We start from the raw sequence: 14,423 nt of genomic DNA on the forward strand, positions 1-14,423 counted from the left end.
AGCAAAGCCCCAGGCATTGTTGTCACTTCCTACACTGGCAACCATTGAGAATATTCAATCTAAATGTATATCAATGATGTCTTCAAACTAAAATCCATTATTAAACATCTCAGCTTTGGCCCAACAATTGTGGAGATCACGTAACTATATCAAGTGAGCGGAGCGGGGTATCTGACAAAGGTCATTTGGTTGGTTTCTGTGTCTGTCCTGTCCTCATTCCTCATATCTTTTCTTCATCCCTCTCCCTCCCACTACATAGGATACACTAGTATATATATATATATACAATTAATTACACAATAATAACAGGAGGTGTAGCCCAAATACTTGGGAAGTTATTCGGTCTTTACATTCTTAAGTAGGTTGTGGCAACAACAGGGTCGAGTCCCTGCACCACCTCTATTTTTTCTCACATAAAACAGGACCATATGGTCCGGCCCAGCCGTATTAAAACTTATACAGCCGTCATTGCTAAAATGGTACACCAGTTACTGTCGAAGTGTTAAACCCTAAACCTGCAACAACCAAAAAAAAAAAAAAACGAGCGTGGCACTAAAACGTTGAGCGTAAAATGAAGATCGAAGAGGTACAATCAACAACAAAGAAGCAAAGAATCGCTACTCACACCCACATCAAAGGCCTAGGTCTCGATGTATGTAAATAACCCACTCCTCCCAAACTCTCTGTTTTTATGCCATACTTAAATATTGTTACATTGTTTATTATAGGGTGAAGGAAGAGCAATACCACTGGCAGCTGGATTTGTGGGGCAACTAATGGCAAGAGAAGCATCAGGACTAGTTGTTGATATGATAAGGCAGAAAAAGATGGCAGGTCGCGCGCTTCTTCTCGCTGGGCCACCTGGAACTGGGAAGACTGCATTGGCTCTTGGGATATCTCAGGAGTTAGGTAGTAAAGTTCCTTTTTGTCCAATGGTTGGATCAGAAGTATATTCTTCTGAAGTTAAAAAAACTGAGGTTATGATGGAGAATTTTAGACGGGCGATTGGTTTACGGATTAAGGAAAACAAGGAGGTCTATGAAGGAGAGGTAACATTTTCTTTTTATATATAGTTGTATCTGTTTTTCTTATTTATGAATATTATCGTACTAGACTGAAAACAGGGAACATATGGCTTAACTGATTGCGGCGATATAGGTAAATATGTGGCTTAACTGTTTTTCTTTGAAGTAGAATGACTCTACTTTACCTTTAGCGGACTTAGGATTAGATTCATTCTCATTGAATTGTAGTACTGAAGCAGATTAAGCTAGGCCAGTAGGAAGGAAATAGCTGCAACGAGAAATAGATAGTACTGGTGATGTTAGTTCTTCTTCCTGTACTGGCTTATTTCATGATAAAATACTCAACTCCCTATAGAGAATGATTTAATTCCCCAAGAGAAACTTCACTTGGACTGAAGCTTGTCCCAAATGGAATGTAGTAAGTGACCCAAATGGTATCTTTAACCCTGCGTTGAGGGTTCGCTTTGGGCCTAGCAATCACTTTGATGTGGCCTGGACTAGCTTGATGTGCTTCATCCTGTCCATGATTCTTCATTTCCTTTAATGGTGTCAAAAGTGAAAAATGCTTTATTTGCCCACGAGGTGTCTTCCTTTTATGTTGAATTATGGGTTGACTCTCTTGTAGACATGTCTGTGTTAGTTTTCATCTTTTATCCTTGTTGTAGTTTTAACGTGGTGAATTTTTTTTTTTTTTTGTTCTAGGTGACTGAGCTTTCTCCAGAAGAAACCGACAGCGTTACTGGTGGATATGGGAAAAGCATTAATCACGTTATTATTGGGCTGAAAACTGTCAAGGGAACCAAACAGCTGAAGTTAGACCCAACTATTTATGATGCTTTACTCAAGGAAAAGGTTTGCATACTTTTTGTAACTGGAAGACTTTAAAATGGATCTGCTGTATTTATATTTTTGTGACTGAAGTTCAATAATATCTATTTTTACGTACACGTAAACCAGTTCTTTGAATGACGGGAAAATTGTATAACCCTTTCTTCCTTAAGAAACTTGTTGTTAGATGCCATGGAAGTTGCTGAGATATCACATCTACTGTTCTTATTTATTGAAACAAACTTCAGGTTGCTGTTGGTGATGTTATATACATTGAGGCAAACAGCGGAGCTGTTAAAAGGGTGGGTAGGAGTGATGCTTTTGCTACAGAGTTTGATCTTGAGGCAGAGGAGTATGTTCCGCTTCCAAAAGGAGAGGTTCATAAAAAAAAGGAGATAGTTCAGGTGTGTTTTCAATTTCTTTTGGAACTTTGTTTGTTGCTTGATAATACACTTATTTGGTGTTATGACCCGTCAAAGATTTCAACCTATTGTAATTTTGCAATTGAAATGCGTTTTAAACTATCTTTTGAAATTATCATGTCCATGTCCGGATTTATAATCTTGGTAGGCATACTATTTTCAGTAATCTTACTTTATCAGAGAAAAATTACTTGAGAATAGTTACTTAGTTATGTATGAGAAACAATTTTTACTGATCCAAAAAAAAGTTATATATGAAAAATGGAGTTGTATAGTTTTACCTCTACTTATGAAATTCGATAAGTTGATCTTTTCACGTTTATACGGAGGAAGTAATTTAATAGATCTCATGGAAATAGCTAAAAGATTCTCTCTGATATATAGTCGAATCGGCTACAAGAGTCTTTATATATATATATAAGATAGCTAATTCTCTGTGATATAAAGTCGAATCATGCATACAGTTGATAGTGTCACACCTGTAGCAGGAGTAATAATAAATAAGATAGCTAATTGCTTCATCTAGTGTAAATTGGGGATAAGCTAGTTACCAACAGTTTGGCACTTGGCTGAAAATGTGATTTCCTCTCGTACTTTATACACTGAGGTACAGGTATGGCCTCTCCTGGTTTGCTTCCAGTTCTTTCTGAGGTAGGTTTGAAAGCATGTGAAAATTTATAAAAGTGGACATCCATGACACAAAAAATTGAAGTGTCTACTCTAGGATGTGCTTAATGACAGCAGTATGTAGTTTAGAATTTGCATTGACTGTACGGTAACAGGTCAAAAAAAGGGTCTCCTCTTTGTCTCCAGGTTTATAGCATAGAGAAGCCGCTTGATGCTTTTGGATTTGAACTTGAATATGAATTAGATGGAAACTGATGCTTAATTGATTATACTTAACTTGGCTTTTGGTGTACTTTCTTCCATGTCAGGATGTAACTCTACATGACCTGGACGCAGCAAATGCTCGGCCACAAGGTGGACAAGATATTTTATCTCTAATGGGCCAGATGATGAAACCTAAAAAAACTGAGATTACTGATAAGCTGAGGCAAGAAATAAACAAGGTTTCATTCTAAAACTTTTCATCAGCTTACAAGTGTATACACTGTTCCTACATTATTATCATTCAACACTTTGGGATTTTAAAAAGCAGGGTAAATTGGATTGAGACGTGTGTTGCATAACTGAATATTTCTTCTGTTGGCAGGTTGTCAACCAATATATTGATGAAGGAGTGGCCGAGCTTGTTCCTGGAGTCCTATTTATTGATGAGGTGCAATTTTTTTTTTTTTTTTTTGTTGAATTATAATTTGGTTAGGTCAGCTTTGGATTTTGTATAGTTAATCGGGTCATCATTTGCAGGTTCACATGCTCGATATGGAATGTTTTTCATATCTGAACCGTGCGTTAGAGAGCTCGCTGTCACCGATAGTAATTTTTGCTACGAACAGAGGTATCTGTAACGTAAGGTACAAATTTGCTGTCTTTCTTGTGTGTTTTTCTAAACTTAAGGACATGGATAAGGAGGTCATATTCATATAGTCTGTAACAGGAAAGAAATCAAAGAATAATATCACGGAAAAAGAAACTGTAAAAGTATGTGGTCTAAGGGGGCTCCAACCTAGTTTGGAGGTTGTAGACCACAGAGATGATCTTTCCCTCTTCTTTTGTAGTTTCACTTTCTTCTGCCCCGCCATGCGCCACTTTGTGTCTTGAAAAAGTTTTATTCATAGAAGAGTATGAGAGGTTTACATACTGGATAACAATGAAGTAGAACAGGAAATTGTAAAAAGTAGGTCCTACATGTCCTCACTCAAATACCTTATCGGCTGTCATTCTACGTGGGATATCTCAGGTCATATAGATGCTAGGCACCTCCTTTTTGTTGAATATGTAGTTGTTCTTTATTAAATTTTCATTTATTAGGAAACTAATGTATGAAAGTGTATATTTATTTAATATAAGTGGATATGTAGGAAAAAACACATTCATACGACATGTTATTTTCACATGACAATCACATGCCTGCTTCAATTCCTTTTTTCAGTTCTGATATGGGTGTATTTTGACATAATCCTGACCATTATCATATCTACTTGCAGAGGAACTGATATTAGTAGTCCACATGGCATACCAGTTGATCTGTTAGACCGGCTGGCTATTGTACGGACTGATACTTATGGGCCTGCAGACATGATACAGGTTTGTGATCTGTCAACCATGTTCTTCTGTAAAGACTGTACAGAATTATATCATATTAACAATTTTCGTTGTTCTTTGTCCAGATACTAGCCATACGTGCGCAGGTAGAGGATCTCACCATTGATGAAGAAAGTCTGGCTTATTTGGGAGAGATTGGGCAACAGGCATCATTAAGGTTCGGTTCACTTTGAGATCCATATACTATGTCCTTTGTGTGTTTGTGAATGACAACATAGCGTTTGGCCATTTGGGTATATACTGGAGTTCCTTAAGTTATCTCTGGCTATATACAGTTAGCATGAGTACCAATTTGTTACATGTTTACATCAAGTGATTTCACTGTGTTCAAATTGCTCCAGGAACATAGATACATTGAAATCACACTTAAGAACTGGCATACATATTTGGTTTTACATTTCTATTATCAACTCCTAAGCAGTGGAAGCACCTGTCGTAAAAGTAATTTAAGTAACAGTAGTGTGTGGTAAAAACTCTTTTATGATTTCATCATTCATATTCACTGATTTAAATGAAAAATGAATCACACTGATATGTTTTTTAGTTCCAACTTCAATCCTTGCGTGTTGAAACTGTGTAAACTGAGAAAAATAACGAAGTAGTGGAAGATGGAAAGAGCAAAGATAGACTCGTTGAATTGAGGGTCCTTTTGGCTTTTTCAGACCTGCTATAACATAGCTTCCTTGTTTGCCTAAGAAGGGACCCAATATATTAGGGGGTGTAGAAGATTTGAACCTGTTGCTCTACCTCTCCCCTTATATATATGGGGAGGGATAGAGCCACATTCTCTTATGCCCATATTGTGTACGCATTCAAGGAAAATGTGGACTTAAAAGATGAAATAAAAGCTGATTTTTTGTGGAAATTATCTCCTCACCATGGAGAAAATGCTCCCCAAAACTCAGCTCATTCTAAGAAGTCTAACCTTGTCAAACTCGTTATGAATTCATAAAATTGTGGACCGTTATATAATAGTTCAAAATTGGGCACGATGTTTAGCATGGTTAGACACATTCAAATGAGATGATTTTTTATGAGGATGATCTTCATGTTGGGGAGATCAAATCCACAAAAAATTAGCTCTTAATTCTTTTTTGAACTCATAGATGCGCGCGCAATGTGGTGTAAGAAATTTGGCTCTATCCTTCCCTATGATGCCTTTGAATTTTTTTGAACAACCCAGAAACTTCGATTTTGCAATCATCTTTTGGCATTGTGAACCACCATCAAATGAGTTGAAATTTTGTGGAGGTGATCTCTCATGGTTTGTTGGACAAATCCACAAAAACTAGATTCTAGTTCATCTTGTAGGTGAAGTTGTGGGGAATGGTATAAACCATTGTATGAAAACCATAGTATATTGCTCCCTTCACATATATATCTAGGTTACATGGACACGCCATATTTTGAAAAAAATCCATGTCGGACACATATTGCATGTAATTTACCTCAAATTTTGATATTTTGCCGTGTCCGACAATTCGTATCCGTGTCCGATACGGCGTGTCAATGTAACTTATATATATACAGCCCGGCTCCTAAAAGGACCTTAAATAAGTATCAAATCTAAAACAACCTACAACTTTACCTACAAAATGATTTAAAACCTTATTTTTTGTGGATATAATCTACTAACCATAAAGAACATCTCTACAAAAATTCAACTCGTTTGATATCCTCTAACTTAAATAAAAATTGTTGTCCACTTTTGAAAAAATATCTAACGATCCAAAAATGTCTAGTTTTTGCAATTATTTTTTGCCAATGTTAAAAATTGTCAAACAAGTTGAATTTTTGTAGAGATATTATTTGTGGTTAGTAGGTCATATCCACAAAAAATGAGGTTTTAAATCATTTTGTAGGTGAAGTTGTGGATTGCTTTAGATTTGGTACTTATTTTAGGTCCTTTTAGGAGCCGGGCTGTAAGTTCTAATTCTTATAGACGCTGATGTAAGTTGCATGTTAATTACTTATCGAAAAAAAGAAGAAAGGAAAAGAAGATGAATGTAAATTGTTACTCAAGGAACATGTGATTGATACTATAAGTCGTGTGGAAAGACACCTAAGAAGGGCAAGGAGGAAAGAGAGATTCGTTGAATTGAGAGTCCTTTTGTTCAGACCTGCTGTATATATCTTACAAGGCGTATTGGGATTTCTGTAATGGAACGTGGGGAGTGATCATCAAAATTTACTGGAAACCTTGTAGTAAACCTCTATACAAGTCTGTTTTTTCACATCCTTGCCATTTAACTATGACTTGGCAACCTTTTGTTTTCTTTGTTTTTTAAACATGACTTGGCATCCTTGACTGGTTGCATCTTGTGTAATCATGGATTAATGTCGTAGGTCATAGGATTGGGGGTAGAGCGCACCTATATAAGTAGAGGGCTTTCACTGCCTTTTAGAGCCTTGGGAAAAATGTCCTTACTGTCCACCATCCGCGTTGACATAAGGTAGTGTTATTTATTATGTTGCACAGCTGCACGCAAGTGCTCAAGTTTTTGGTTGTTAATAATGGTAGTCTCTGCTCGAAATCTCAAGAATGTTCTGTTTAGCTAAGTGTCACAATTCGAACCTGGGAAGAAAATAACTAGGATTGGGCCTTGACCTCTTGCTCCCGGTAGGTGTTGATGGAAGGGTTGAACTGGCTTATCCATGATAATACTCGAGCACTAATGCTTATCTGGCTTGTACTGATCGAGCTGCACGATCATCTTGCTGCACGGACCTCTCTTAGCGTATGCTCCAGTGCATGTCTGTGACACTGATCCACACCCTAAGAGCCGTTTCAAGTTGTATTGTGGACAGTTCTGTTGCCAATATTGAATCTGCTGCTTCATACTCTGTATACAGTTAAGTTCTGGAGTTCTCAGATTGTCTAATGAAACATGATGTAAGAGCTTACAGCCTGTGGTACTAACCATTCTGCTTTATATTGATTACTCATGTAATGAGAGTTTATTTATTCTTTTTACTTCTAGTCAAATGGTGGTTCTTAATCCTTGTAAATGCTTCTTCAGGCACGCTGTTCAGCTTTTATCACCAGCCAGTATTGTGGCTAGAATGAATGGTCGTGATAGCATTTGCAAGGTTTGTGTGAATTTCGTTGTATTTATGATTGTGTAGATGATTATTTCAACTTCAACAAATATCTCTTAGGAAACATCTTGGTACGGGTTTAATCCTTTTGATTTATATAGGCGGATCTGGAGGAAGCGAGTTCTCTATATCTAGATGCCAAGTCTTCTGCAAGGCTTCTTCAGGAGCAGCAGGAAAGATACATCTCTTGACTAAAATCCACTTCAACTGATTAAACTGGCGAAGAACAGAAATGTAGTCATTAGAGAGAGAAAGGAGTCAAAGTTGCTGCCGTGGTTGGGTGGTTTATATTGTCCCGATGGTTCTTATTAACATGCAATTTTCACCTTTTAGTGTTTTGGAAGAGACTCTTCTTAAATAGTGGGAGTCTTTAATATACAGTTTGTAAAGGGTGCATGCTAACTGTCTAACTGACTTCTGAGGATATTCATTTGACATTTTGAATGTCGGAAAAACTATAGTTCTAGTTAACTGTAGCTGTGTTGGGTTTACTTGCTTTCTGTGGAAAAAGGTAGACTTTTGTTACCAACAATTAATTCTGTAAGAGCATTCCCAATCCAGGTGATAATGGGGGGTTTGTGAAAATAGTTACCTCTATTTTGTGGAAAACTAGTGCCCAATGCAAAGGTGAATAACTGGTGACTATTTTGCCAAGTTGAAATCAAGGTGAAACTTTCAATTGAGATAGTGGCTGACTTGATATCTTCGGACGGGATGTTGGATTCCATCTGGATTACAAAACTCAGTAGACGGAATGCAACATCACGTCTCGCTATATATATTTTTTTCAGATGGAATCTAACATTCTGTCCGGAGTCCTAACGGCTAATTCACCAACGGCCAGAAAGTCAGAATAGTAAAAAACGGTCAAAAATAAAAACTTTAGTATATATATAACATTTGTTCCATTACAACTCATACTCATTTTCAACAATCATATTTCTTCTTTTTCAAAATCAGTTATTCAAAAAAAAAATCAAATGACATCTCAAACAACTCAAGCAAGTGGTAGCACTCACGCAAAAACAAAGACTCACTTTAACATGTCCGAAGATCAAGCTCTATGTCTTGTTTGGATAAAAATTAGTGAAGACTCTATTGTTGGTGCTTTCCAAAATGCAAAAGGATTTTGGAATCGTATAACAAACGAGTTTAATCAAACATGTGGGTCGGATAGGTCTTCTGATTCAATTAGCGGTATATGTAAATATATTTCAAAGATGATGAACAAGTTTGTTGCAATTGTAAATGCGGTGGAGGCTCGACATGCAAGTGGTACAACAATACAAAGCCAAGTAATTATAACTTTGTAAATTTGTCAATTATTGATTTTAGTCTTAGTATAATTATTTCCGTCTTAGTCTAATTATTATTTCCATTTTAGTCTTAGTCTAATTATCTTAGTCTAAGTCTAATTATTATCTTAGTCTAATTGTCTTAGTCTTAGTGATTATTTTAGTCTAATTACCACCATTTTATTTTTCAATTATCCGAGGCAAGGATGACATACCAACAACAAGAAAAATCGTTTTTCACTTGATCATTGTTATGTTATACTTAGAGATAATCTAAAGTGGAGTAGCGTTTTTGAGACAAGGTCAAATCGCCCTACAAAAAGAAAAGGTTGCAAAAGTGACGGTGAAGATTCAACTTCTAATTCACCAAGTGTTGGTGGAATTGAATTGGAGGGTTCTCAAAAAATTGAGCGTCCTCTTAAATCGAAGAAAGCCAAGTCCAAGAAGAACCAAGAAAAATTAGTTGGTATGTTGGAGGGTTACTTTACACGTTTGGAGGATATATTTGTAAAGGATGCAAATGAAACACAAAAGTGCTTAGAACTTCGGGAAAAGGAGCTTGCATATGGTCAAATAACTGTAATGGTAAGAGAAGAAAAAAATCGGATTCAAATGGAAAAAAATCAAGTTCAATTGGAAAAAAATCGGCTTCAAAAGATACAATATGAAGCTAAGATTTTAGCGACCGATACAAGTGTCCTCCATCTCAATACCACTTTTATAATTGAGCAACAACAAGCTGAAATACGTGCTGAATGGGCAAGGGCTAGATGTGGTTCTAGCTCTAACTAAGCTTATGTAATATCTAGTATTTTATTTTAATTAATGCACTATGTATTTTAATTTCAATGTCTTTTTAATTAATGCACTATATGTATTTTAATTTCACTGTATTTTTAATTAATGAACTATGCATTTTAATTTCACTGTTTTTTTTTTAATTAATGTACTATGTATGTTCTTTCCAATATAATTATTTTCATAGAAATACAATTACCAATAAAATTAAAATATATTGTAATATAGTTCATTAAAACACAACTCATAAAACACATAAGAACTTTTTGGAATTACATAGGAAATACTTTGGAACTTCATAGTTCACATTAGGAAATACTTTGGAATTTCATAATTCACATTAGGAAATACATGGGAAATACATAGGAAATACACTTTCATTTCCATTTTAATTTTCCCTTCCTTTGGATCCGACCAATTTGGATCATAAATTGGTATTGGTACTGCTGTTTCTTCAATACGAGTCCAATTAAAAACATGCTCAACTAAGTCCTTTTGAATATTAGTATGTGTAACTTCATTTATGATTTTATTTCTTGCTTGAATCATCTAATATACAAAATGATAACCATCATCTTCCTGAAAAGAGCGCAGGTATTGTTTATTTCCTCTGACCTTTCCAATTTCACACTTCACTTGCACGTTCATTCTCAACAATCATATTATGCATTATAATGCATGCCTTCATTATGTCTCTAAGAACAACAACACTATGACAACGCGCAAAAGCCTTAATAATATACTATCTTGCCTGCAAAACTCCAAACGTCCTTTCAATATCTTTTCTTACAGCTTCTTGATGTTGAGTAAAGATCTTTTCATGCTTATTTCTTGGATAACGAATGGCTTGAACAAATGTGCCCCATTTTGGGTAAATACCATTAGCAAGATAATAACCATATCGTAGTCATTACCATTCACATTAAATGCAACAGCAGGAGCCTCACCTTGCTCTAATGATTCAAAAACATGAGAATAATGAAGCACGTTAATGTCATTATGCGAACCTGGTAAGCTGAAGAAGCAATGTTAGATCCAGCAATGTTTGTCTGCAACGGCTTCAAGTACCAAAATTGGTTCCTTCTTGTACCCTACATGTGTTCCAGCCCATCCAGTTGGGCAATTCTTCCACACCCAGTGCATACAGTCGATTGATCCAAGCATTCTTGGAAACCCCTTGCCGGATTTTCAGCTAATATCCTAGCAGTGTCTGCCTTAGTTAGTCGTCTCAAGTACTCTTCCTCAAACACCGTGATTATTGCCTTGCACCAACGCTTCATAGATACAACTGCTGTGGAATCTCCAATTTGAAAATACTAATCCGTTGAATCAGATGAACAACCAGTTGCTAATTGTTCAACTGCAGCTAATCCCTTTGCAACCCAGAAGCTGTTTGTCGACCCAATCCATCCACCTTGTCTTTGAAGTAGTTGTCGAATCCAGCAACAGTTTTCAACATATACGTAAAAAGCTCTCAACTCATCATGTACCTTCGCCTAAACTTATGAGGAGGCCACCTAGAAGGTGTTGTGAAGTAATCCCTCAGTATCTTTTGTTTACTGAAGTCACCCTAAACGTATATTCTCTGCCCATCACAGATCCACCGCGTTTGTCTGTATCCACATCTTCAATGGCTTCTTGAGTCATTAATGCCCCAGCAATGGATAATAACTGCAACCTCCTCCTCCTCCTTTGCCTTATCATATCATTATGCTCATCTCTTACTTTTTCCATGTAGTCATCTTCAGTGGAAGTACCAGAAGACGACCCAGTAAAACCAGAAGACAAACTATTACTACTAGATCCTCGCCATAAACGTTGGCTTAATGCAATTCTATCTTCTCTAGACATTTTTTTAATTTTTAGCTTGGTTGTGGGGAAGAAGATGGTTGTTTGTTTGTTTGATCTAAAAGAAAGAAAAGTAAAACGAAATATGAAAGGTAAGATCACATGTGATAAGGTCAAATGTGATAGTTAGATTTTGGTCTACTCTCCAATTGACAACACATTTTATCAGATTTTTGTTCACTCTCCAAGTGACAACACAATCTATCCAAATGTCTATCCAAATGTACCCTCAATAATTCCAATCTATGGGCCACCATCAATAATTCCTATGTATTAAATGAAGAAAAGGCGCAGTGGCATGGACCTAATAACCAGACGGGATGTTACATTCCGTCTCGGTTTAAAAAGCTCAAACGGGATGTTACATTCCGTCTCAGTCTACACCATACACTATTCCTGTCAGAACCAAACCTGAAAAAATGAGTGATATTCCTAAAAAATTTCCTGTCAAAACCAAGACATAGGAAATGAGTGAAATGCAATTTATATTTCCTGAAATAATTTCTATAAGAACCAAGCCTGAAAAATGAGTGAAATGCAACTTATAATTCCTTCCTGAAAAAATTATACAGTATACGTTGGAAACATACTAACTTATAATTCTTGAATTTTTTTTGCCATTACCTCATTTGTTTTATTGACATATTCATATCCAAAATCTGCTAATATACTTTGGAAATAATAAATAAGACAAACAACAATCCTGAAAAACACCCAAGTCTAACACAAAAACTCGGTAAAAAAACTAACTTATAATTCCTGAATTTTTTTTTGCCATAACCTCCTTTGTTTAATGACATATTCATATCCAAAACTCATCAATATAAACCTGCTAATAAAAAAGTCGTTACAAACAGCAATCCCAAATGCCATATTACAAGTAATGGCGCACAGTTATTACAAACTAGAAAAAAATATCTACTGAGACCTCCTCCCCCTACGAGAAGGCTCGGTTGAAGAGCTCTCCCCCCTACATCGTTGTCGCCGCTCTGGTTAAGGTTGAGCTTGAGGTGTGGCACTTCCAGCATTCTTCAACTCTTGCACACGTCTCTGAAGCTGCAAAATTCGATTTCGCTCTTGTTGTAAGTACTCAAAACTTTGACGAGAGGACTCCATGAACGACGCACGCATGACATAACTGAGAGAGATGTAGTTAAAGAGCTCCGACCTTACTTCATCCTGTTTAACAAAACAAATGCATGTTACATGTTATAGAGAATAATAATAACAAATCATGAATAAATTTAAATCATACTAACCATGGCTAACTACTCAAACTGTTCTGACAAATCTGTGACCAATGCGACATTTGCTGGTGGAATAGGTATGCTCATCTCTTGCCCCTGAGAATTAATCATGCCTTAGTGCCAAAGGTTAGACTCATCAAATATCTGTGGAGTTCTTTGTGGCATCTCAATATCATGAAACACCCTGGGCTGTGACTGTGACAACTCCACTCATTCTGGAAAATGAATGTCAGACCTCAATGCTTCGGAAGTAACCCCTTCAAAATTGGTGCCCTGGTATAACGCACCTAGCAAAAGACCTCGACCAACCCTCTTCCAATACAAGTCATAGTCTCCTATAAAAATGAAAGCTGCTGCGTCTAGCCAATCATTTGGGTTTGCTCTATAGTGTGCAAGAGTTGCAGGAAGAATATCAGAGGCTGTCATATCTATGGGTGGTGGGTAAGGTATAACAATCTCTCAAGATACTTGACGCCAACATTTGTCCCCAAGGTACCATGCAGTTACTGACCTTACAAGTATCACTCGCCGCTGAGAAAGAAACCTTGTTATAGTCTACGGTACTCAGTGTTCTCTGGAATATCAGCAGAAGGGGTCTGAAATATGAAGGACTCGGCCCAGGGTTGCCACTCAATTCAGGTAGCTCCTAACAGCTCAATATGTTGACGAGTGTTATGAATATTATGCGATAGATCCCCATACCCCCTCTGCCTACGATGAAGCCCCCATGCTTGAATACGTGGAATCAGGTCATGAGTCTTATTCTCTTCCAACCTCTTCAACATAGGATGCATCACACGAAAATGTTTGTACCACCAATACTAAATCAATAGATAAAATACAATATATATATATATATATATATATATATATATATATATATATATATATATATATATATATATATATAAACATGTCAACATTAATAATTAGATAAATAAATGAAATGAAATAATAACTTAAAAAATAAGACTTACCGGTATAATCCAAACAAAGCCGCACAAATTGCCTTTAGTGGCTTTCGTCTCAACTGCAAGGTCTAGCCAGCAGTAAAGGTATGCCAAGATGGATTGACCCCAGTCATAATCCCACATTCTCTCTACGTTTGAGACAACGACCATCCACCTGATACGTAAAAAACTATCAACGTATCCGAATAATACCGCAGCAACAAAGTAGAAGAGGAAGCCACATACATATTCTTAGATCGACTCTTCACCAATATGATAGTCTTTTGGCTTCTCCTTTAGCCTATTCAAGTATCTCGAAGTAAACCAACTCATTTTTATAGCTCCTCCCTTAAACTACTCAGCCGATAATCTCAAGAACCCGTCTTCCTCATCATCTTCTACCAAATCAAAACCTTCAAAGAAACTCATTGCCGTAGTAAAAACCTCCAAATTTTCATAAAAAAGAACGACATCTCCATAACCAATTGGGATACCCATGAGCATTGTGAAATCAAGAGGGGTAATCCCAAGCTCACCCCATGGGAAATGGAATGTGTGGGTAGATTTCCACCACCGCTCAACTATCCCAAATAACAATGCTTGATCATTTTGTCCCAAATTAGAATTCAAAAAGTTTCCAAATGGTGTGTGGCTATAATGTTGGTAACCGTGACAAAATTAGGAC

General features: G+C 36.5%; 1 protein-coding gene across 1 annotated transcript; it reads left to right on the forward strand.

The window, feature by feature from the left end:
- The first annotated feature begins 204 nt into the window (after positions 1-204).
- RIN1 (P-loop containing nucleoside triphosphate hydrolases superfamily protein) lies at positions 205-8,071 on the forward strand. The gene is made up of 11 exons (XM_086580943.1): positions 205-652; positions 729-1,049; positions 1,728-1,877; positions 2,102-2,257; positions 3,211-3,345; positions 3,489-3,554; positions 3,644-3,750; positions 4,384-4,483; positions 4,567-4,658; positions 7,522-7,591; positions 7,702-8,071. The coding sequence occupies exons 1-11, from the start codon at positions 572-574 to the stop codon at positions 7,789-7,791; spliced, it is 1,368 nt and encodes a 455-aa protein (XP_086437069.1). The 5' UTR covers positions 205-571; the 3' UTR covers positions 7,792-8,071.
- Positions 8,072-14,423: the final 6,352 nt, after the last annotated feature.

Source organism: Coptis chinensis, chromosome 8 (assembly GCF_015680905.1).
Source record: "Coptis chinensis isolate HL-2020 chromosome 8, ASM1568090v1, whole genome shotgun sequence".
Lineage (NCBI taxonomy): Eukaryota > Viridiplantae > Streptophyta > Magnoliopsida > Ranunculales > Ranunculaceae > Coptis > Coptis chinensis.

Excerpts from the sequence above, each read along its gene's own strand:
- RIN1 (XM_086580943.1), top strand. The coding sequence starts at position 572 with ATGAAGATCGAAGAGGTACAATCAACAACAAAGAAGCAAAGAATCGCT. Across the intron at positions 1,878-2,101 it reads ATGCTTTACTCAAGGAAAAG|GTTGCTGTTGGTGATGTTAT; the intron begins GTTTGCATACTT and ends AACAAACTTCAG. Across the intron at positions 4,484-4,566 it reads GGCCTGCAGACATGATACAG|ATACTAGCCATACGTGCGCA; the intron begins GTTTGTGATCTG and ends TTCTTTGTCCAG.